Source organism: Chiloscyllium plagiosum, unplaced genomic scaffold (assembly GCF_037043375.1).
Source record: "Chiloscyllium plagiosum isolate Xiang-an unplaced genomic scaffold, Cpla_swu_hap1 HiC_scaffold_42, whole genome shotgun sequence".
NCBI lineage: Eukaryota > Metazoa > Chordata > Chondrichthyes > Orectolobiformes > Hemiscylliidae > Chiloscyllium > Chiloscyllium plagiosum.
The window spans coordinates 33,573,141-33,598,315 of NW_028270180.1; the positions used below are offsets into that span (position 1 = coordinate 33,573,141).

Genomic DNA, 25,175 nt, shown 5'->3' on the forward strand with positions numbered 1-25,175 from the left:
TTGTCCTGAACTTTGGCATTCATCATAATGACCCTGACCCCCAACCAACCTCACAGTAATTACATCTAACCTCACACTGATGCTTCCTTTGCTTGACATTCGCAAATTGTCCCCTTGGACTGTGTCCTCAGGTCCAAGGGGACGTTGTGGAACCTAACCCAGCAAAACCTGCTGCAACCATTTCCATCTTTGACCCGTTTGTGTGAGGCTGTTTCACATTTTTATTCACACACGTATTGGTGAAAATATTGGAAATCCTGAACAGGAGGAAGGTATAATCATTTCTAACTTTATTGGAGCAAACAACCAGAAAATTAAATAAGTGTCTTAAAATCATAATAATTTAAAAATAAGAAAAGTTATTGAGCGATGCAATTGTAAAGGGGGTCTGGGCCCTACTGCCAATAATCCAATAATGCAATTTTTAAAAAGTAGAAAACATACAAAAAATACGTCATCAGAAAACTACAGAGTCTCAGGCTTATTTCAATGTCATCTCTTCTCCTGTTTAAAGTTACTGAACTGTACATAGGTTCTGTTTTAAGGGCATTCCATGCTAGTGTTGTCAAGGTTTGTGGGGGTTTTGTCAGTAGAACATGTTGCTCATGTTGGACACTTCATCACCCTGCTAAACATGTGAGGATGGATTTCAAGAATGGACCAGGAGTTGAAATAGTTAAATTATGAGGACAGGTTGCACTGACTAGATTTGGGATTCCTTGAGTATGGACGATTAAAGGGTGATCCGATTGGAGGTGTTTTAGGTGATTAAAAGATCTGACAGGGTTGACAGCTAGATGGTGGGAGTTCCTAGAATGAAAGGAACATGACTTTAAAATCAGGTCACTCAGGGCAATGTTAAGAAACACCTGTTCATACAAAGGGGAGTGGAAACCAGGAAATGTGTCTCCCCTAAAATGTTGATGAGGCCAAAGGTGGACAGAGGGGTTGTATGGGGAGCGGGAAGGCTGAGTGGAGATTTCAAAATTGAGACCACCCACTTTTTTTGGCAAGCTTAAGATTATCGAAGCATTGTGAGTAAATGGAGTTAAGATAGAGATCTGCTATGATTTAACTGAGTGATGGGACAGAGCCAAGGGGCTGAATGGCCTCCTCTTTTGCTATTGTTCTCCTAGTGAAATACAAGGATTCTGAATCAATTTGCTCCTCCCAGCCGCCATTTATCCCATTGCCAAGTGAAATGTCAGTGTTGTCATTCTACACCATCACAAGGTCAGCAATGTAGTGGGAGCATCCTTAGCTTGGAATGCCCTACCAAGTCACACACTGTCTAGAATTGGACATAATACATTGAGCACCATCAGGACAGCAGCAGCAATACAAGGACTGCAGCATTCCAATAAGTAGAGTCCCACTAGTGTCTTCTGTCAGAACAATGACGAACAATAAATGCAATATCCCAAAAGCAAATAGGTATTTGCTGCAGTGAAACCAATCCTTCACAACATCTGGAGCTGTGTAACTGGAAGCCTGCAGCTGAGCAATGCTGCCACTGAGCTACTCCTCAACAGCTTCCATCCCTCATGGGGTTAAACCAAGAATTCACTCATAAAACACTGACTGCATCAGTTAGAAAATGCAAAGATAGATATGGAAATCAAAAATAAAGTCAAAAAGATTAGCAGTGAATCTAATCTTTAGCAAAATCATTCTTCCTGTTTCTCATGTGGATAAACTGATCAGTCAGCCAACCAGCAAGGTTTCATGAGCTGATATTGAAAGATGAAGTTCTGCTACAAAAGGTCACAGTCTCATAAAATGGAATCGAATGCAGTGAGCTCTCACTGATTTTCCAATCTCCACAATGTCATTGTAAAGGAGCACAAAGTAAATGTCACCCAATGGGGTGCACTAACCCCCGGGTCATTCCCACTGACTGAACTCACTCCCGGGGTCACTCCCACTGACTGAACTCACTCCCGGGGTCACTCCCACTGGGTGAACCCACTCCCGGGGTCACTCCCACTGGGTGAACCCACTCCCGGGGTCATTCCCACTGGGTGAACCCACTCCCGGGGTCATTCCCACTGGGTGAACCCACTCCTGGGGTCATTCCCATTGGGTGAACCCACTTCCCGGGTCACTCCCACTGGGTGAACCCACTCCCCAAGTCACTCCCACTGGGTGAACCCACTTCCGGGGTCATTCCCACCGGGTGAACCCACATCCCGGGTCACTCCCACTGGGTGAACCCACTCCCCAAGTCACTCCCAGGGTCATTCCCACTGGGTGAGCCCAGTCCCAGGGTCACTCCTGGTTGGTATTCTCACAAACATCCACAGAAACCTTTACATTGCAAGTAATGAAGAATCATCAAAGATCAGAGAAAAATAGAAAGAGACTTAACAGAAATCATTCTAAAACAACTGGCAGAGATTTGACATATACTGAGTTGAGAGATAATGTATTGACAAATGGCAAGATAACAGCTAGCGAGTTTGAAATTTGTTTTCCACTTGTCCATTTGAAGTCAGTTGGAGAGATATCAATTCTGTCACATAATTATAGTATCTCACAAAATCAAAATTGACTCACTTCCATGACTTAAATATTAACAAACACATTATGAACTTAATTCACAGGAGTTATATTATCAGAAGCAGGGATGAACATTAATCAGTCGCATATAGTGAAGTTAATGACAGCTTATTGTGAAATATATCTATGAAGATACGAAACATTAGCGCCGAGTGTCGCTTCTGCGAAAGAAGCTAGGGTGAGTGTCTTTCTTGAAATGCAGCAAATTGTTGGGCCCATTTTCACCGTAGTGTTGTATGTTAAAAGGTGGGATCCTGAGAATTAAAACAATGAAGCACAAAGAGTTCTGAGCACCACTTTCACCAGATGAGGACCAACTTTTTCATTTGTATTTCCAATCGGAGAACCATTTCTTACGAACCTCCTCCTGGGGAAAACAAAAGCAGGAAGTTTGGGTTAAACTATTTAGTGTAAAGATTCAAAAATCACATTTATATAGCAGCTGTAAAATCTGAAGAACACTCTTTCCCTTCAGAGGGGGTTAGGAAGGAGGAAATGAGTCTCCAGAAATAGTGGACAGGAACTAAAGATGAAGTGGCAAACAGCTGCATCAAAATGGCTTCAAAATTCAGAGAAAACAGGGGGTTACTGAAGAGGGTTAGGGAGGGAGTTCAGTGAGACTGACCAAGGGAGCTGTTGTAAGGATGCACTGAGGGGAAGATGGCATAGAAGTGAGGGTGGGGGGGAGGTGGTGGTGTTGGGGGAAACCTAATGTTGGAAGAAGTTAGAGAACAGATGAGTAAGGCCATGAGGGGAATATTTTGGGCATAGATACCCAGCATTTCTCAGTCTATGTGGTAGGTGGGTATAATCCCCAGGTTGTTACAGGCTCATCAATTGATCCCATCTGCCCAAAACCTATGAACCATGCCAGGACACTCGTTACAATCCACTGGCAGTTTCTCAGCATTTTATGATGCAAACTTCTCCAGCATCCAATCATTGAGAAGCAGCAAAACACACCATTTGGGGAAGCTTGGTCCTGACTGATTGAGGTGAACAACTCATGGCATCGGATTCGTCCTCCATACCTGATGGCACCAGGGTTTAAAGGCTTGTGTTTGGTACAGTTAGTTTCTCCAGTGCCCCCGCCCACTTTAACACCCAGGATTACTATGGCCAATACACTTGGTGAGAATGGTAAGTTTAATGCAGTGTAGCCCTGCTTTGTTCCAGCACCCAAGTGCCCCTCTGCATTATGGGAGTTACTCACTCCTTTTTCCCATTAAACTCAGAACAAGCATTAGTTTCTAGGAGTGGCCTGCTGGTTGGTCCAGTTCACAGCTGGTCTCAGAGGATGGCATTTGAGGATTATTACAACACTGATCACATTTACAACAAATAAACTCTCCTTGAGTCTTACAAATGTACACATGCAAGCTTACATTCTAATAGGAAGCAGTGGTTAGCACTGCTGCCTCGCAGCGCCAGAGACCCGGGTTCAATTCCCGCCTCAGGCGACTGACTGTGTGGAGTTTGCACATTCTCCCCGTGTCTGCGTGGGTTTCCTCCGGGTGCTCCGGTTTCCTCCCACAGTCCAAAGATGTGCAGGTCAGGTGAATTGGCCATGTTAAATTGTCCGTAGTGTTAGGTAAGGGGTAAATGTAGGGGTATGGGTGGGTTGCGCTTCGGCGGGTCGGTGTGGACTTGTTGGGCCGAAGGGCCTGTTTCCACACTGTAAAGTAATCTAATCTAATCAAAGCTCAGCTCTAATATCCAGCTAGGAGCATTGTCTCACTGTGAGAAGATGGATATTATTCTGTTGCGATGGTTCAAATATACAGAAGCTCATTTTTACAGAACTGAATTGGAGTGTAGTTTCATAGAAATGTGGGTTTAAAATAGCTGATGGTGGCCCAGATCATGAGATATCCCTTCTTGATGTTTACACAGGAATGTATTTACAGAACAGGAGGAGGTCATTTATCCCATTATGGCTCTGTCAGCCAACACACCCTAATTCTTGCCCTAAAGTGACCTAATCCCAGTTTCCAATTCTCTCAGTTAAAGCATTTCCAGTGTGTACCCAATTGTTTTTAAATGTGATGAGGGTTTCTGCCTCAGCCAACGTTGCAGAGCAGTGAGATCGAGACCAGTTCGCCCCACCATTTCCCACCCCCCTGGGTGAATAAAAATTAGCTCCAACTCCCCTCTAATCTTTTATATTAAATATTTCCCCTTTATCAACCTCCCTACTGAGGGGATTGGGTTATTTTCCTCCACTGTATCTGGGAGTCTCACAATCTTATACACCAATTGAATCTCCTCTGTTCCAAAGAAAACAGCCCATCCGGCCTTTGCACACCATCAAATATCACCATTGTACTTGAAATGGATAGGGTGTGATCTGAGGAAGTGAATAGCCATTGGATAAGGGGCTTTGCGGGGTCAAAAACCGTGCTCAACGTCATGGCAAATATGTTAATTCAGGAATGAGTCAGCTCTGGTTGGGAATGGGGTTTGGTAAATACAGAACATAAAATAGATATGAATCACAGGCTTTATACTTCTGCCAGGTGAGCGTAAAAGAATGAAATTGCTGCTGTATACAAAACATTTCTTTCACTGTAGCAACCACAAGGGATTAGTTCTCCAGTATAAACACAACAGGATTGGGCACGGCAAGATTGAGAGTGTGCAGATAGTGTGACCATTCATCCTCACCCAGCAATCTGTTCAAGGATCTTCAGTGTGTGTGCAATGAGAGAGAACCACATTAAAAGGGGTTCAAGAAGTCATTCAGTTGGAACTATTTCAATAAGGTTTATAGAATCATACATTAAAGAGGAGGCCCTTCAGTCCATTGAGTCTCATCAGGGACCCGGGTTCGATTCCAGCCTCGGGCGACTGTGTGGAGTTTACATACTCTCCCTGTGTCTGCGTGAGCTTCCTCCGGGTGCTGTGGTTTCCTCCCACAATCCAAAGATTGGTCAGTTGAATTGGACAAGCTAAATTGCCCATAGTGTTCAGGGATGTAGGTTAGGTGCATTAGTCAGCAGCTTAAAAATGTGTTACTGGAAAAGCGCAGCAGGTCAGGCAGCATCAAAGGAGCAGGAGAATCGACGTTTCGGGCATAAGCCCTTCTTCAGGAATTCCTGAAGAAGGGCTTATGCCCGAAACGTCGATAAAAGATTCCTGAAGGGCTTATGCCTGAAACGTCAATTCTCTGTTCCTTTGATGCTGCCTGACCTGCTGGGCTTTTCCAGAAACACATTTTTAAGCTCTGATCTCCAGCATCTACAGTCCTCACTTTCTCCTTGCATAGTCAGGAGTAAATGTAGAGAAATAGGGTAGGGGAATGGGTCTGGGTCGGTTACTCTTTGGAGGGTCAGTGTGGATTTGTTGGACCAAAGGGCCTGTTTCCACACTGTAGAGATTCTATGTTTCTAAAATACTTACACTAGTGCCACTTTCCTGCTTGATTACATGGACAAGCCAGCCTCAGTTTCTTGCTGAACATTCCCAGCAGGCACATTTAGATGCAAGGCTGTACGAGGATGTAAGATGACACAATACAAATCACAACTTTCTTGAACTGTATTGTCTTGAAGCACCACTCTACACTGGGAGAGCACAGCCACTAAATTTACTTACAACGTAAGTTGAGTTTAATCTTAATTATTTTTACTTTATTCATGGGACAAAATGTTGATCGTAGTTTAATTTCATAATTAGCCTAAGGAGCTGGGAAATAAAAGTTCTATTTTTTAAATGAGAATTTCTTAAAGCATTATAAATAACCTCCCTATATAAGTGACAACAGAAATTAGTAGGTTTTTTTGTGTAGTAAGTTTTAAGACCTAATAGATAGAGGAAGGGGAGGGCAGCTCCTCCAACCCCACACGTGTACATCCTGTTCCATGTAGGAAGTCCAGGACATTCCTATTCATTAGCTGAAGTAGTTTGAGCCCTGGGTTTCAAAACTTAGTAGCAACTCATGGAATTATCGAGGGAAGGCTCCCCTGATGTCAAAGTGAATCTTGGTTATTTGTACATTCCCTACATTTAGATGGAACCACTACTCCCTCTTGTCCCCATACTTCCACTTTGCCACTGGAATTGTATGAGCGGAAAAGGCATGGATGAAGGGTTAGGAATAACCTTTACCTTCTCTGCAGTCACTGGCTTTGCTTGGCCTCGTTTGGAGAATTCCTCGGGAATTTGTTCATACGTGTTCTCTGGACAACTTGTGGAGTTTTTCTTGCCCAGGGTATCGTCATAAGGTTGATCTTTTGCCTGAGAGTGCTCAGCCGAATGACAGACAGGCCAAATGTTTGCCAGGGGCTTCTGACTCGCTTTGAGTTTCTGTGGAGATCGAGTGGGGGATGCAGATTTCAATCTCTGATTCAAATTGGGCGACAGTCGAGGAGGAGTCAATGGTGGAGTGGTCAAACTCATTTGCTTGGCATTGGAGGCCTGGCTTGAGTGTTCAGTTGGTGCAGCGATGGTGGCATAACTATTGCCACTCGCAGCAGGAATCGCTCCAATTTTCCATTGCTTCATGTCCACCTCAGCATACACCACATCTGTTGATGGATTCAAGTCTGGTGGCTCAAATGCTTCATTATATATTGGCTGTGGCTCTATAGCCAGGGAATATACAACACTGCTCAGCTGTGACTGTTTTTCTGAAGATTGCGACTTGCGGATATCCAATCCCAGACTGTAGAGTGGATTTGCCAAGCTTTCCTTGCTTGTCCACTTGTTGCTCAATACCGGGGGTAACTGCTGCTCCTTATATTTCAGTTTATTAACTCGCCCGTATGTCGCTCCATCCTGTCTGTCCTGCTCAAAGACCACGCTTGCCCTGAGTGGTAGAGGTGGGGCTGGGTCAGAGTCCTTGAACACAAATTAACATTTTAGTCACGTCAATAGGAAATAATTTTTTAAGAACATTGGACATTTCTGAATACAGACTATAATACCTACACAGATCCTACAGAAACTTTCACCAACTTGACATGTCCCAAATCACAGAATGCATAATGTAGGAAAGTCAACAACCAACTTACACCTGGCAAGTTCTCACAATGGCCTATAGTGATAATAAGAATGCCAATTGAAGGATTAATTTTGATCAAGGCATCGATGATGTCTCTAGTTGCTCTGGGAACATCAGTCAAGGTCCTAAGCACAAATCCCTGAAATGGGACTTAGAAGTAACAAGCCACTGACCTGAGATCAGGATTTGAGCTCAGGATCCAAGCTGGTGCTCCCGGTGCAGTCCTGAGGGAGTGCTGCACTGCCGATGCAGCTGGCCTTTGGCTGAGATACTAAACTGAGTCCCCCTTCTGCACTCTCAGGTAATGTGTTGATCTTCAGTGCAGACAGAGAGCTGCAGATAGGAGTCTGTCTGTCAATGTCTTTGTTGCTAGGTCGCATTTAGAAATCTGACTACATGTGAACATAATCACATTAAACTGGCTGAGAAAGTTCCCCGGACAGTTGCTAAAAGACAGCAATCTTTCGACAGCAGAGCTTGGTGAAAACAGGAAATAAAATCAGTAATCTACATCAGTCGACCATAAATGTCTTGAGTTGTAAGATCTTGCTGGATGTACTTAGCCAGCCTCATGACAGCAAAATTGCAGGGAATGCTAGGACAGGCCCAAGTGGATCAACAGGGTCCCTGAAACATTTGAACAGACTCAAGTAATAAGCAGAGACTGGTCCATTGAGCTTCACCAGGTGAATAGCTGCAGCTGAACCACTCGACACTTCCTACACACTTCATGCACCATCCCCACATGCCTTGCAGCCTAATCCCCCGATCCCTTTGGTCTGTCTCTCCAGGAGGAGGCCCTTGCCATTGCTTCATATCTTCCCCTGGTGGTGCAGGTAAAGACTGCTTTGGCAGTGCCAATGTGGCAGGGAACTATAGTTGTAAAGCTGTCTTTGACCACTCAGCAGCAGCATACAATCAGGTGCTGTATCTGGTCGGAAACAAATCTCTTTACCTCGGCTATTCAGAATGGTGAGAGTGGACGTATTTGAAGCTGAGCCTTCCAGTTTGTAACTCTACCATGTCTTCATTTTCCCAGAAAATCCCACTCCCTGACTCACTCCTGTATTCACTGAGCCACACTGGCTCCCAATCAATCAGTTCTTATCATTTTTAGTCCTTTTCTGGCCTCACCCTCCCTGCCTCTGTGATTTTCTCCAGGCCCACAGGCTAGCACCATGATCTTCGTTCTTCTCTCATGCGCCCCCAGTTTGAACTGTTCCACCATTACCAACTATACCTTCAGCTGCCTGCCTCCAAAACTTTTGTGGGAATTCCCTCCCTTAACCCCTCCACATCACCTCTTTGCTCCTTTATGAATGTACAAACTGTGAGCAGGAGTAGGCTATTCTGCCCTGCTCTGTCCTTAACTAACCCTTCACCAACCCCTTGTTTAATAAGTATTTATCTACTTCTGCTATAAAAATATTCAGACTCTGCTTCCAACATCTTTTGAGGAAGAGAGTTCCAAAGACTCATGACCCCTGAGAGAAAAAAAAACACCTCCTCTGTTTTATACGGATGACCCCTGATTTTCAACAACAACCCCTAATTCTAGATTCTCCTGTAAGAGTAAATATCCTCTCCACATTCACCGAGTCAAGACCACTCAGCATTGTGCACATTCCATCAGGTTGCCTCTTACTCTTCTAAACACCATGGATATAAGCCTAACATGTCCAACCTTTCCCCTAAGGCAACCCACGTATTATCTAGTAAACCTTCCCTATAACATATCTTGATATATCTTGATTAATTTCACTTAAACAAAACTTCCTGAGATGTTTTGCAATATTAAGGATGTTACATAAATGAAAGTTGTTGTTGTGGTGGCTGTACAACTCACATGGCATTAACTGTAATGAGACACTCACCTCACTGTTGGAGGACATGCTTTCTAGAGATGAAGTCAGCCTCCTGGTGTTGAGGATCCTGTTGGCCTTTGGAGGGACAGCTGGGGGTCTCTGTGATCCCTCCTCAGATTGGGAGTGGTTGGGAAAAAGGGGCTGTCTGGATACTGGTTCCCCCTCTGTCTCCTCGAAGCTGGACTTGGTGGGTGAATAGACCTGGTCGTACAGATTGCTCCTGTCATCCTGTAACCCAAAATGAGGTGTGTTAATTTGAGCTTATATGACAGGTACAGGCCATTGGGCCCAAATGCTGTGTGCTTATATTTCCACTTTTCACAAATGTCCTCCCATCTGAACAACATATCCGTCATTTTCTTTCTCCTTCACATTTATCCAGTTTCCCATTTAGATTAGATTAGATGATTAGATGACTTACAGTGTGGAAACAGGCCCTTCGGCCCAACAAGTCCACACCGACCCGCCGAAGCGCAACCCACCCATTCCCCTACATTTACCCCTTTTACCTAACACTACGGGTAATTTAGCTTGGCCAATTCACCTGACCTGCACATCTTTGGACTGTGGGAGGAAACCGGAGCACCCGGAGGAAACCCACGCAGACACGGGGAGAATGTGCAAACTCCACACAGTCAGTCACCTGAGGCGGGAATTGAACCCGGGTCTCTGGTGCTGTGAGGCAGCAGTGCTAACCACTGTGCCACCGTGCCGCCCATTTACATTCAACTCAATTACTGTTCATATCAGCAAGTCCTACAATCAAACCATTCTCAACAAACGAAGTTCCTGCCAAAGATATATATATTCAATCCAGAAGACAGAGAGAGGGAGTGCCTCAAAATGGCTGCTTTCCCTTCTGCCCTCCCTCTCTGTCACCTGGAACCAGCTACCCGCCGCATTGAGGTCCAGCTCCTGGACCTCCAGCTTTGACAGCCCACCCAACATTATTAACTAATTGGCTAAGCCAATTCACTGACCACTCATTGGCCAATTCTGGGAAAAATCACTGCCAATGAAGTGACTGTTCCCTTCTTGGCCCAGTGCTGTGCTCCTGATTTGATCTTGGTGTTAGGATCCCAATGGAAAGGTCTAAATCTGGCCTCAAATTTGTACAGTCGACCAATTAAAAAGAAGGTCCCAGTAATTTTATGAAATTACATTTTGATGCTCTGGCTAGCTTCTGGTACAAATGGCAAAATGTTGAAAAAGCTGCCATGTTGTATGAATCATTTGGCCACTAATTTCTCATTGCAGTGTCTGGACTGAACCCTGATGTGTGCGGAGCACAGGTAAAAGGAACAGGCATTGAACGATTATCACTAATATCCTTTAGGGAAGGAAACTGCCATACTTACCGGGTCTGGCCTACAAGTGACCCACAGCAATGTGGTTGATTCTTACCTACCCTCTGGACAATAAATGCAGGCCTGGCCAGTGACACCCTCATCCCATAAATGAATTAAGAAAACAAATCAATGACTCTGCTTCTACCACATTTTCAGAGAGAATTCTCTCTCCAACTCTCCAAGAGAAAAAAAAATCCAGCTCAACTCTGTTTTAAATGAGTGACCCCTTATCTTCAAACAGTATCACCTACTTCTGGATTCTTCCAGAAAAGGAAACATCATCTCCACATCCACTCCATCAAGACCTGTATGATGCTCTTACTCTACTGAACTCGAGTGGATACAAGCCCAGGCTGTTCAGCTGCTCCTCATAAGATAACCCCTCATTCCAAGTATTCAGTCTAGTAAAACATTTCTGAACTGTTTCCAATGCATTCCTCCCTTAAAAAAGGAGACATACCATACACAGTACTTCAAATGTTGCTTCACCAATACCATTTATAACTGAAGCCAATCCACCCTCCCACACAATAAAACATAACTCTCTACTAGCTTTCCTCATTGCTTGTTGTATGTGCATACTAATCTTCTGTGAGGCATATACTAGGGCACCCAGATCTCTCTGCATCCCACCAGTTAGGTAGTGCACATCTGCTCTGTCCTACCTGCTGAAATGGACAATTTCACAATTTCCCACTTTATACTCCATTATGCTCAAAGTTTTGACAATCGCATGGAGCACAGGGAAAGACTAAAAGACTAAAAATACTTTTTGAAAATGACCCTCTATGTGCTATTGCCCTGCCACTTCCTCAAGTCATTGACAGCTCACACTAACAGTGTTCAAGTTGTGCTGCTGACTTTCAGGAGGTCTTGCTTGTAGTGGGATTTAACCAACAGGATCTGTAATGTGAGGCTGAGACCCACCTGCCTGGATCAAGGTTTGATGATCAGCTTCTATCAATTGAGTAGACATTGAGTAAGATCACCCTCTTCTTGATCCATAGCGTGGCCATGATATCCCGTGAGTCTGACACATTAGAAATAATCACACTTCTGAAAACCGGAATTTCTAGATGAACAGCCTGTATCATTAGGGATGTGACTGTCTGGGTACATATGTAAGGCCATGTAGTACCTAATTATATTGGAAATTTAAAATAGTCTGGCATCCTCTGTGGTGGCCACCCTGTTCCTCAAATAAAGAGCAAATTCTCCAGGGCCCTTGATCCACTTTGCACCTCGGATTGCTCTCAAATCTTCGCATCTGTCAATGCAGATAAGATAAGCCTTTCAATATGAATTTGTAAGGGATAAATGAGAGACCCTCAGAAAGCAGATCAAAAAGGAAGAAGGAGGCCACGTGGTGTATCTGCAAAGTGACAGTTGCTTACCTGACTGCAGGACTGAGTGAGGACCTCTCCAAAGGGCTGGATAACTTCCGTTGTGTAGTAGTTGATCAGGGCCGCGAGACTCCTGTGACTGTGAGTGCTACCATCGATCATGTACCTGCCATTCTTCAGTTGCTGAATTACAAAGTGTCGACAGCGATCATTGCCCCTGGAGATAAACCAATCAGAAGGTTAGATCCATAGATTCTATTCATACCAACAAATACCCACAGCCTGTGCTAAAAAAAAAACAAACTGCAATCATTCATCCTGCAGCAACAGTTTCTGACAAACACAGCTCTAGTCATGTCACAAACATAAACAGAAATTACTGGAAAAAGTTAGCAGGTCTGTCAGCAGCTGTGGAGAGAAATCAGAGTTAAAGTTTCGGGTCCAGTGGCCCTTCTTCAGAACTCGGGGACACAGATTTGTGTCTGGGGGAGGAGTTCTAACACTGGAACTGAAACATTAACTCTGATTTCTCTCCACAGATGCTGATAGACCTGCTGCGTTTTCCCAACAATTTATGTTGTTGTTTCTGATTACCAGCATCTGCAGTTCTTTTGGTCTTTTGTTTGAGTAATGTCACTGGGCTAATCATCGAGAGGTTATACACTGGAGACATGGACTCAAAAAACAGAAAAGCAGCTGGGGCATTTGCAATAATTTCATAAACTTTAACCTTCAGTAATAGTGTCCATGATCATTGCTAAACACCCATCTGGTTCACTTTAGGGAAGCCATACCCAGCCATATACATGACTCCAGATCCACAGCAATGTAGCAACTCTTAATGGCACACTGCAATGGCAAGTTGTGGCACTCAGAGTAAGGGGAAAGGAAGGATGAGCAACAAATTCTCTCTATCATCATCACAGCACTGCTTGTGGGATCCTGCTGTGGTGAAGTTGGCTGCTGCTTCTCATATTACAGCAGTCACTACACTTCAAATACCTTCTGTTGGGACAGCCTAAGGTTATGGAAGGCGCTACATAAATGCAGACAATTTCTTCTGAACCAGATAGAAACCACTGATGGTTATGCCTTCATAGGTCTGAGAAAAAAAGCCATTCAATATGTAACCCTGATTCCAGTTTAATCTGTTCCGTCATTAAATGTGACAATACTTACTTGTAAGACAGTATGTAGCCAAATGCTCGGTCGCTCAGGCGGATGAGGAAGTGGCCAATATTTCGATCTTTCAGTACACTCTCAGCTTCTCTGTTGACACACACATACACACAGAGTTATTGATTAGGACAGAGAGAACTAGGCCCCAGTCAGACTTGTATCGTTAGCTGTGGCTGCAGTGTTACACAAAGCACGAACACCTCCCCCATACCCTCAGCCCCACCTCAACCACTGTGCTCTATTATATGGGAAAGCTGAGGGAAGACAGTGCAAGACAGACACTGATAAGGCAGAGGGGACTGCACCCAGTGCAGATCCAAGCCTCTGATATTAAAATCATTTACTGGAAACAAGGCCTGTTGGGATGGCAGGGGAGAAACAACAATTCTGGGGACACAGCCTGGGTGGGGAAGGGGCACAGGGGGAGGGAGAGGACCACAGCCGGGGGTGTAGGGCCACAGCCTGGGGGGTGCTGGTGAGGGGAGGGGATCCGGCCTGTTAGGGCTAGACACAGACTGGGGAGTACATGACCTGGGAACCCCTGCTGCTGTGAAATTATTTGTTGAATAATTCGTATCAAATATCTCTAAGCTGGCAGAGACAAAAACACAGTTGTGTTGCTAATGCACAGACAATCTCAGATCCCAAAAAGTAGAAATGGGGTTATCATCCTTTTGGAACATCAGTGTAATCAAAATATTACAGTCCCTGGAACTTCAGTGCAACTGATGGACTACAATCCCTGAAGTAACTTGGTAAATTACCGTCCCTGGGATAACAATGTAATCATAGCATTACAACCCTTGGGCTGACAGTGTAATTGATGGATTGCAATTCCAGTTTAAGGAAGCAATTAGCAACTTGTAACAATAATGGAGCTATGGTGAAAACCAGAGGTTGTAAGATTTCACAAATTTGGTTCAGCTTTGCCTCTCCTTGTGCACTGTCTACTGTGTGACTAACTCAGCCCGTACAACTTACTTCCTTGTCACGAAACCATGGAACCATTCAGGTAATCTGCCATTCTGCAGGATCAGAGCAGCCTGGGTCTCCGTGAACCACTGGAGGGCCATTTCCTTTAGCATTCCTGCCGTCAAGACATCGGAGCCAGCCTGTGATTTTTGGGAGCAACTCATTAACCTCTGAGACTCTCCCATCTTCTCAAAGCAGTGACCCTGTAAAAAGTATCACACTGTTGTCAAACAGCTGAACAGAAGCGAGACTTTTATGTTATCAAGATATATTTGCATGTCTTGCCTTTGTCGTGTATAAAGCGTCACTATATTTGCAAAATCCCATTCGACTTTCAAATCATTCCTCTGCGTGTGGCACTTATTTGGACTTGTGCCCATCTACACACTCTTTGGAACCTTTGTTAATCTCAGTTCTGTTCAGCAACACAAATAGGCATCAGAAAGTTATCAAACAAATAGGATGGGCTTAAAACTTCTGTGAATTTCTGGACAGAATCCTAACTAACATTTGCAAAAAAACACTGACATATAACGCACCACAAAACCCTCTGTGTAGCAGCCTGCAACTATACAGGAGATAGGAAACAGAACTGGAAATGTCAGAGATGCTCCAGTTTTTCGATGGAGGCAGAGAACAGGAAGGTTGGGGGTAGGTGGGTTGGTAGTTTAGGGTGAAGGTAGATGCATTGAAAGATCTAAGGGCAGTAGGAATCAATACTGCAAGGCAAAGCCATATACTTTTAAAAGTAAATCACACATCAAAGCCATGGGAACTAGGGATAGGCAATAAATGCTGGTCCAGCCAGCGACACCAACCATCCTGTGAGCGAATGCAAGGAGAATCTCAAATCCGATTACACTCGACCCACTGTGCCTGGAAGCTCAGGTTATTGGCGTGAGGACACCAGTGGAGGAGGTGGTTGTGGTGACTGCGGATTCTTTACTGTTGGAGTCTCTCAGCAGTTGGCCATGGGCTAAGCGATCTCTGAGGCTGTCTCCATTCTCTGCAGAGTCTGCAAACAAATCTGCAGAAGGATCCTCCATAGAGGTACTCTCACTCTGTAACTGCAAAGGATTCTGTTGTTCCTTCTGTAGTGATTATAAGGTCAGCCAGGTGGATTTCATAAAATATGAGTTCCCTGACTGGGCTTGTTAACTTGATCTAATCGGGGAGCTGACAGATGAAAACAGGAGTGTCAGAGGTTCTGTTCACTCAGAGGAAACCGGACCACTGTTATATACTATGTACGTGTAAATAAAGGTTGACTTGGTTGTGGTATACGAGTTATTTCACCAGGCTGAAGTCTTCCTATTGGGCCTCCATCTTTGACAGCCTATCAACTATCTTTTACTGATGGACCCCTTCCCTCTGATCACTGGTTCTGGGAAAATCTCTGCTGAGTGACTGTTCCCAACATCATCCTGAGAGAGAAACACCGAACAAAATCTAAAATCATCCCCCGCAATTTTTAATTTTCCTGAAAGCACTTTCCCGAAAGGAATTAAACCCACTATCTTCAGGCACTTTCACATTGTTTTTAGAATCTATTTACTGTTGAAAGTATGAAGGTAAATGCTGACACATCATTCACTTGTGTCACAATACCTCCCTCTCTCTCTCTCTACTGCATGGTGTCTAATCAATACAGAAACCACATTGATCTGGAACACTCTAGTCACAAGCAACCCATTCAAATGCCAATGATGTTGAGCTATTTCTTCATCAGCAGAAACATATTTTTGCAATTGAGGTTTTGCAGTGAGTTATTGACCTTAAGGTACAGTTCATTTGTTGAACTGTACCTTAAACAGGAGCTGTGCCATTTCAGGACAACATTACAATGAACAAAGGCAGCTGCTGTACACCAATTGACACTTGTATGGAGAGCGACGCATGGAGCAGTTCTATCTAGACGATTTTTCAATCTAATTCAGGGACTGCACAAACTGGTTGCTGCCAGGATCAGTCTATTTTACCCTCTGTGCAGAGCGTAAGGCAGCTGCAGTGTTGGACAGGGCTCAAGGTCCAAGGACCTGGATCCCAGACCCTGCTGGGGTAGGCAGGGACAGGGGTCACTGCTGAGGCCCTGCTCTCAGTCCCTGAACCTGGCTACCTTTCATTTCCTCACTCCTGAACTTTAGCTACTCGATATTGGAGGGGAAGCGACAGGGAAGAGAGAAGCCACATTTCCACAAGCCCAGACCACGTGGAATCCAAACTGATTGACTGCTAACTCTGACCCACATCCACACCCCAGTCTTCCTGAAGATGGAGCAGGCTCACATGCTTGACACAGTGAACAAAACTTTGATTTAGTTTGCTGAATTTCCTTGAATTATCTCAAATTGACAACTTATTGTTTCTTGTTGCCTTGAAGAAGGGGACATGTTATCCCCTCAATAACAACTGTCACCCCAGTTGGCATTGTAAAAGAGTTGGGAGGGCTAGTTACCATGGCGCTTGTGTAGGCCAAAGCCTGTGGAATTCACTTCTGCTGTTACAGTAAGGGAGCCCTGTCACTGGTTTGGGGGTGGCGGATAAATTTTTTATCTCATCTCATCAGGTTGGCTTGGCAAATTTTGAGATGGGAGGGATCTGTGTTATTTGGAATGGTCATATGGGAGGAATTTCAGTTAGCTTTTCCAGAGATAAACAAACACAGGAAAGTGATCCTGTATTGCAGATATTTGAACAATTGGCTGGATGTCCCATGACTCCACCCCTCCCCCATCCCATGGATCAATGGCCCAGCTGTTACAGAAGAGGAGCTCACAGTCCATGAGGGGTCCTCTGCTAGTTACTGTACTCCATGCAAATTTTTCACAAGTCACAAAGGGGGAGTACAATTCTGCAAACATATGCAAATACACAAAAACAAGTTGGAAATATGTACATGCTGTTGGTGACTTTCCGTTTGTGAAAGCAACAATTATTCAAATGATCAGTCATCAGGAGAAGAAGTCATCTGAACAGGAGACAAGGTTTTTTCTGTATGCAACAGATTTAAATATTACCAAAAAATCCAAAAACTCTTGTTAATCCTGCCCTCCCCTTGTGCCCCAGCATGTGAGAGACAACACACTGTGACTCAGTTCAGTTAAACACCCTTTAGTTAAAATGGTGGTTACACTGCCCAGACAGTGTCTGAGGAAAGTCATAGTAATTCTGCCAAGTTCTTTCTCAGTGAGGGGAGATCAGGAAACATCTTTTCACCCAAAGGGCAGTTGGGATCTGAACTCACAGCCTAAAAGTCTGATTGGGATAAGAGGGTGTGAGGACAGGTGAGGGATAGAAACCCTCAGCACTTTTACAAAATGTTTGGGTGTCTTTGTGAAGAACTGTCATCTGCATTTTCAGTTTCACACAAATTAAAAGACAGCATTATTTATGCTCACTGCTCAAAACATCATGAAAGCTCCACTCTGATACACAGTCGGTGACACTCTTGAAATAACAACAATCCTTCTGACTCTCCAACAGTGCAGCATTCTTTTGATACTAACCCTTCGACAATGCAGCACTCTTTCAGAGGTACTGACCAACTGCAGGTGGTTGGATTAGTATGGTTATTTCTTCACTGGCCAACACAGAAATAATGGGCTGAATAGCCTCCTTTTGTGTCTTACATTTTGCGTGATTCCCATCATAACATTTTTGGTTTCCCGCAAATTAAAAGATTGCACTATTTATCCTCACTGCTTGAAACATTGCAAAGGCTCCACTTCAATACACAGTCAAGATACCTCGTTAGTGGCACTCTTGAAATATGACCCTCCAACAGTACTGACCCTTCGACAATGCAGCACTCCCCCAGTATTGACCCTCTGACAGTGCAGTGCTCCCTCAGTACTGACCCTCCGACAATGCAGCACTCCCTCAGTACTGACCCTCCGACAGTGCAGTGCTCCCTCAGTACTGACTGTCTGACAGCGCATTGCTGCCTCAGTATTGATCCACTCACAATGTGGCACTTGCTCACTACTGACTCTCTGACAGTGCACAATACACTACCAAAGGTGCTCCTTGAGAGATGAACCGTCAAACTGAGGCTTTATCTACCTTCTTGTGTAGGTGTAAAATATCACAAGACACTATTTGGAAGATGAGCTGGGGAGATATCTGGTGAGATGCTCAACATTTTACCATTAACTGATGTGACTGAAACAAAGTTTGTGGGAACTTGCTGTACATAGTTAGCTGACCCATTTCAAAATACAACAACACGCCACATCTCAGTAATGATCCTCAAAAGTGCTTCATTGGCTGTAAAACATTTTAGAAAGTTTTAAAATAGCGACAGGTGCTATATAAATGTGGGTTCCTTCCAACTTACCTCTTCGTCCAGCGTTGAGCTAAAAATATATGAATTCAGGGTGTTTTCAGGCTGTGTTTCAGCTGAAACATTAGTTAAATAGTTCTGACCACTTCTCTGCAAAACAGTTACCTGATCAAATGTGGACAAGGGCAAATGAGTGACGACTCAAGCAGGAAGTGTCACTGGGTCATGTGACAGAAATGGGAAAGGGCTGATGAGAAAAGAGATGAAGATTTGTAAAAGATATAAAGGGAAAACTGAGGTGGGGTGTCATTATGAAATTAGACCCATTTAGACTTATGTAAGGAAACACTTTCATCATACAAAAAATATCTGGAATTCTCTGCCCCTCAAAAAAACCTTCCGTGCAGCTCAGGACGGTAGAAGTGCAAATTGCAAAGCTGAGGCTGACAGATTTTCATTTGCGAAATATGTTCAGGGATTTGAGGGGCAAATCTGGGTAGATACAGATCAGAATTCATCCAACGTAGGAGGCAGAACAAACTCAAAGAGTTGAAACAGCCTACTCCTATTACCATGCGTTTAGACTGTGGATGGAAAATTGCAAACCAAAACAGAGTTACTGAGATAGCTGGAGCTATAGAATTGCTAGGTTAAATATCTATTTGTGACCTTTGCTGCTGCTTTTTTTACATCAGCCTGTGAGTTAAATTAGCTACACATCATCCTGAATACTTGACTAGTCAATGGCTCACCCACAGCAGGGGCTAAAGATAGTCAAGGATGAAAACAGAAGGGAAGGTGAGGGTTACATTAAGTCCAAAAAGAATGGTCAGATTCACAGCTGGTGAAGATTCCAGTGCGCACTCAAGAGTCGCTGAAGGTGACAAAATCCAAGTTTTTGAAATGAGCTGACGTCCAGTGACAGTCATGGGACCCATAGAGAATATGTGAAAGAGATTGCTCGGAATTACACAGTGAATTTACAGCACACAGTTGGCAAGGAATTCCTGCACCTTTCGAAGTAGGGATTAATATTGTGAAGCATCTTAGGAATTTGTAGAAAATGGAATAACTGTAAATAATGGGTTTCTCTGGTTAAGAACTGGTACAGGCATCATGGGTTGAATGTCCTTCTGCTTTATTACTGATAATAAATACTAATTTCACCCGGAAGGTTAAGCAATTGTAAAATTTTGAAATCTAGACTGTCTTTCTTTGAGCACAAAACCTTAAACTTATCGACAGAACAGTGCGAGACAAGATATACTGACCTTTAACTGTGGAAACTTGAGATAAGGCCAGATCCCTTTTGATTTGGAGAAGTTATGAGTCCTTTTCTCCTGAGCCACCGAGAGTTGAGGTTGCATGAAGCTCAGAGGTGAAGACTGGAATAAAGGTCGGCTGTACCACACATTGTCTGAGGTGGAAAAAGTGTACCCATGAGTTCACCAGCACTGGATCTACTCAGCCATGACTGTACAGAAGATACTGTTATCAGTCACTTTCTATAATCTTTGCTTGCTGACGCATAGCTTAATCTTCTCTCTAACCCCACAGCTAGAAAAGATTCCATCTCTGATTCTATTCTGACAAAATGTTTGATCAGTTTGACTTTTTTCTCTCTCTGTTAAGTTATTCCTCATTAACACCAATTAAAGCATTTATTTCTCACAAATTCTTCAAAGTCACTGTCAGACTGTGGATAGAGCTGGCAGAACAGCACATCACTAACTCCCCAACAGACTCAGGCAAATCTGCCCAGTATATCCCAGCACCCTTTGAATGTTCTAATTTGCTCGACTCCAAGAAAATAATTTCCCTCTATTGAATTGTTAAACCATCTTAAACCCCGTGATCTGATCAGCTTTTATGCTTGACAGGATAGAGACCTTATCCGTGTAGCTCTTCCTCATAATTTAACTCTCCCAGCCCCCATGTAGATATTTTCCTGAACCTGTTCAGCTCCCTGTGTATACTGGGTTAATGGTGATGTACATTCCAAGGCTTCCTGAGTTGGTTTTATATATTTGGAGTTCGATTTCTTGTCCTGTCCATCTGTGGGGCACCTTTCCTATCCATGTTGACGGGCAAACTCAAAATCTAACATGAAAGTTATTCCTCATAATGAACCGTGTAAATTCTTTAACCTGAGGAAAGGCTGAGACACTTGGGTCTGTTCTCATTGGAAAGAAGAAGGCTAAGAGGGGATTTGATAGAGACATACAAGATGATCAGAGGATTAGATAGGGTAGACAGTGAAAGATGTTTTCCTAGGATGATGTCGTCAGCTTGGACATAACTACAAATTGAGGGATGATAAATTTAAGACAGATGTCAGAGAGTGGTAAGGGCGTGGAATGCCCTGCCTGCCAATGTAGTTAACTCAGCCACATTAGGGAGATTTAAACAATCCTGGATAAGCACATGGATGATGATGGGATAGCGTAGATTAGTTCACAGGTCAGCGCAACATTGAGGGCTGAAGGGCCTGTTCTGCGCTGTATTGTTCTATGTTCTATTCAATGCAGAAAAGCAGGCTCCTTGTAATATCAGGGTGTTAATACTGTGGCTGGGGGTTGGGCAGTGGTATGTGAGGACAGCCATCTGCTCCCTCAGGAACTGCTTCATTGAACCATCTGAAGTTTTAACCAGTATGTCCAGAGGCTCCCCTAGATTTATAATTAACACCTTTGGGATTGTGCTGCCCTCTTCTGAGAGAAAAGAATTATAACCCCAGTGTAAATGTCAATTCTCAACCTACAAACTCCAGCAGGAAAACATGATAGAAAGGGTATAGAAAATATTTACAACAATGGTCCAAGGGATAAGGATTGGAGACATTGGGACCATTTCCTTGGATAAGATTATATTGAGGTGTTCAAAATCAAGAAGATTTCGGACAGAGTAGAAAGAGAGAAAATGTTGCCATTGGTGTAATCAAGAATGAGAGAGCATGGGTTTAAGGTAATTGGCAAAAGAAGCGGTGGTTTCATCAATAAACATTTTTCATACAGCAAGTGGTTGAGATCTGAAATACACTGTCTAAGAGTGTGGGGAGGCAGGTTCAATTGCGACATTCAAATTGGGAATTGGATTATTATCTGAGTAGGAGAAAGGGATATGTACAAAAGTCATTGGACTCACATAAAGAGATTGTGGAGAGCTGACACAGACAAGGCAGACTGAATGGCCTCCTTCTGTGCTGTAACTTTTCGGTGATTTGAAACAGAAAGAGGCCATTCAACCCTCAACCTTCAGCTTGTATGATTGATCTGGACATCAACACCACTTCTCCCTCTGTATTCCAATCCCTTAAAGCCCACTCCACTCACCAAACAACCGTAAGCATTCAAAGTTTGTGAGAAGATTTGTAAGACAGGAAGACAGTTAACGATCCGCATCCATGAACACCAAGTAGCCACAAAACGACACGACCAACTATCCTTAGTAGCCACACACGCAGATGACAAGCAACATGAGTTCGACTGGGACAACACTACTATTATAGGACAAGCCAAACAGAGAACAGCCAGGGAATTCCTAGAGGCATGGCACTGATCCACAGATTCAATCAATAAGCACATCGACCTGGACCCAATATACCGACCACTGCAACGGACAGCTGGAACTGACAACCGGGAGCAGCAGAGACAAACCACTATAAATGCCGGAGGAAACATCACAGAAGCGCTTCACAGGAGGCTCCCAAGCACTGCAGGAGACCTAGGCAGGGGACGAAACGTCTGCAACACAAATTCCCAGCTCGTCGAACAGAACCACAACAACTGTAAGTCCACCGGGACTGCAAGGTCCAATTGTTCCTTAGGACCTGTCAAGGATTCCATAGCTGTAACCCAACCAGATACCAGGATCCCAAACTCAATACATTTTGAAATGGAGAGTAGGCAACTTTCCAATGAGAGTATATTCTAAGACATCTTCAAACTTTACAAGTTCTTTCTAGACCCTTCTTCAAACTGAAGGGCAATTCACCATCCAGCCAGCCACTCAATGGCACAGGGGAGGCGAGGATCAAGGAGTCAGAGAGTAAATTGCATTGAAATAATTAGGATTTCTCCAACAGAAGAAAATAAACTATAGAGAAACATATTCAAAAAAACTACATGAGGGCTTGTCATACTGGATTCAGGGATGATGTCTCCCTCTGCCTGGAGTGGGAAAGTTCACTGTTTCAGAGTACGCAGTTGGCTATTTTGAATTGAAACGAGATAAATATCTTCACTCAGGAGGTGATGAATATGTGGAATCCTCTCCCACAGAATACTGTGGAAGCCAAGTCACTGAATACACTTAAGTAAGAAATGGATTTCTTGAGGCTAAAATGTTAAGAGTTTGGGGAGAGAGAGGGAGTATGGTGGTAAGGTAGAAGATCAGCCATGATCATGTTAAATAGTGGAGGGGTCTTGATGGGCTGAATGGCCTACTCCTATTGCCTATGCTTTCTTTTTAAGTTTCTATGTCCCAATCTGATTCTGAAATCTAATCTTGCATGCTGTGTGAATCTAAGCATCTGCAAGAGAGGCGTTTAGCCACTGCTGCTCCAAACAGGTTCTGCAGCCATTGTAGAGAAAGCTGTCTCGATGAATGCCTTCCTGTTGCCCTAGTTTTTTTGCCCATTACAATGAGTGAGTGAGGAGCCACGTTAAGATTCAGGAGCTTTTCACTTCAGCAGTGAGAATCTATTTTTATCATTTCATATCTGAGGCTAAGAGACTTGCAGTTACACATGCCTGACTCCCCAAAGCCTGTCCAATATCTACAAGGCACAAGTCAGGAATGTGTTGGAATACTGCCCATTTGTCTGAATGGGGCAGTTTCAACAACACTCGAGAAGCTTGACACCATCCAGGACAAAGCAGCCACTTGATTGGCATCATATTCCCAAACATCCATTTCCTCCACCACTGACCCTCAATAGCAGCAGTATGTACTACCAGATGCACCACAGAAATTCAACCAAGACTCCTTAGACAGCATCTTCAAAACCCACAACCACTCCCATCTAGAAGGGCAAGGACAGCAGATACATAGGAACACCACCACCTACAAGTTCTCGTCTAAGCCACTCACCATCCTGACTTCCATTCCCTCGGTATCACTGGGTCAAAATCTCAGAACCCTCCCTAAAGCCATTGTGAGTACGTAGCACATGGACTGCAGCAGCTCAAGACAGCTCAGCACCATCTTCTCAAGGGCAACTAGGGACAGGCAATAAATGTCTAGACCAGCCAGTGATGCCCACATAATATACATGAATTAAAATATCAAATGAAGGAAGGAGGCCATTCAGCCAACGGTTTCTGTGCTATCTCTCCTCACTCTTTCCTCAGATCTCAGCATCATTTCTCTTTTACATATTTATCCAATTTCCCGTTGACAGAAATGACGCAATCTGTTTTCACCACCCTGTCAGACAACTCACTGCATGAAAAAACAATTTCTGTCTCACATATCTCGATTAATCTCATTGGGTATTTCCTATCAAATTACTCTATGAAAAATAAGAAATCCAAAATGTACGTTCACTTTGTCAAAGAAATATGTAACCACTGTTCTGAAAGCTTGCAAGAATACAGCGGAAAGGTAAGGAGCAGCACTAGATAAAATTGTTGAACCTACCTTGACTGGCCCAGTATTGCACTAATTTGCAGTTGCCTTTCATTGATGCTGAAATATATAACTGTACAAACTCCCAATGCGGGTGTGGAGGAGCGACTGAGGCTCAAGAGGTTTGATGGCATGTTTTATGTGACATCTGTCGTCAACAGTAGTTGTTTCCATTTACAGGGAAAACAGCAACAGCCTCATGTTACCCCAGGTTACTACCCACACTAGCGATCATTCTAACTGATAACAACAGACAGCTGGGAGGAAAGAAGGGCTTTCTCCAGCTTGTAGTTTCCTGCCGCAGGGTGGAAACAGCAAGGTAACCGACACACACTGCCTAGCTAGCGACAGTGTTATGATGTAAAATGCAGCGAACACTGGAAATCTGAAATGAAAAGAGAAAGTGCTGGAAATCCTTGCTTGATCTTCTAATTAATGTCGCAGGGTAGTTGTGACAAAGTATTATCAACCTGAAATGTTACCAGTTTCCCTTTCCACAGATGTGAGTTGGCCAGATGCTTCAATACATTGAAACATGTAAAATTACAGCACAGAAACTGGCCATTCGGCCCAAATGGTTTATCTTGACCCATCTCTAATTGCCCCTTGGAAGGTGGTGGGGAGCTGCCTTCTTGAACCAATGGCTGCATTCCAATTGGTGTAGTTGAACCCACAATGCCATTAAGGGAGGGAGTTTAAAGACTTTGAAAAGGCATAGACTACTTTCTGTCAAGGGGTCCTCTTGGGATTTTTTTTGAGGGTCACTTCTTGATTTTCAGGGGGTATGTTTTCATTTTCATTAAGTCCTTTATTTGGTGATGCCATCAGCAAGTTGACAATGTGCTCAAGTGAACACATGGTATACTTGGACTCACAGAGAGACAGATTTATTAATATCTGAATAATTATTAACTCTCCATTAAACTTAAAGCCATGACACACAAGAAAATCATTGACATCTTCAATACTAGCCCTTAAATCCATTGAAAAAAAAAT

General features: G+C 43.7%; 1 protein-coding gene across 1 annotated transcript; it reads right to left on the bottom strand.

Annotated features, from left to right (window-relative positions):
- Positions 1 to 268: 268 nt before the first annotated feature.
- On the bottom strand, positions 269 to 24,382 carry LOC122542644 (uncharacterized). The gene is made up of 8 exons (XM_043680640.2): positions 24,192 to 24,382; positions 19,823 to 19,968; positions 14,279 to 14,472; positions 13,298 to 13,387; positions 12,170 to 12,335; positions 9,436 to 9,654; positions 6,667 to 7,398; positions 269 to 2,926 (listed from the first exon to the last, which is right to left on the bottom strand). The coding sequence occupies exons 1-8, from the start codon at positions 24,232 to 24,234 to the stop codon at positions 2,882 to 2,884; spliced, it is 1,635 nt and encodes a 544-aa protein (XP_043536575.2). The 5' UTR covers positions 24,235 to 24,382; the 3' UTR covers positions 269 to 2,881.
- Between the last annotated feature and the right edge of the window lie 793 nt (positions 24,383 to 25,175).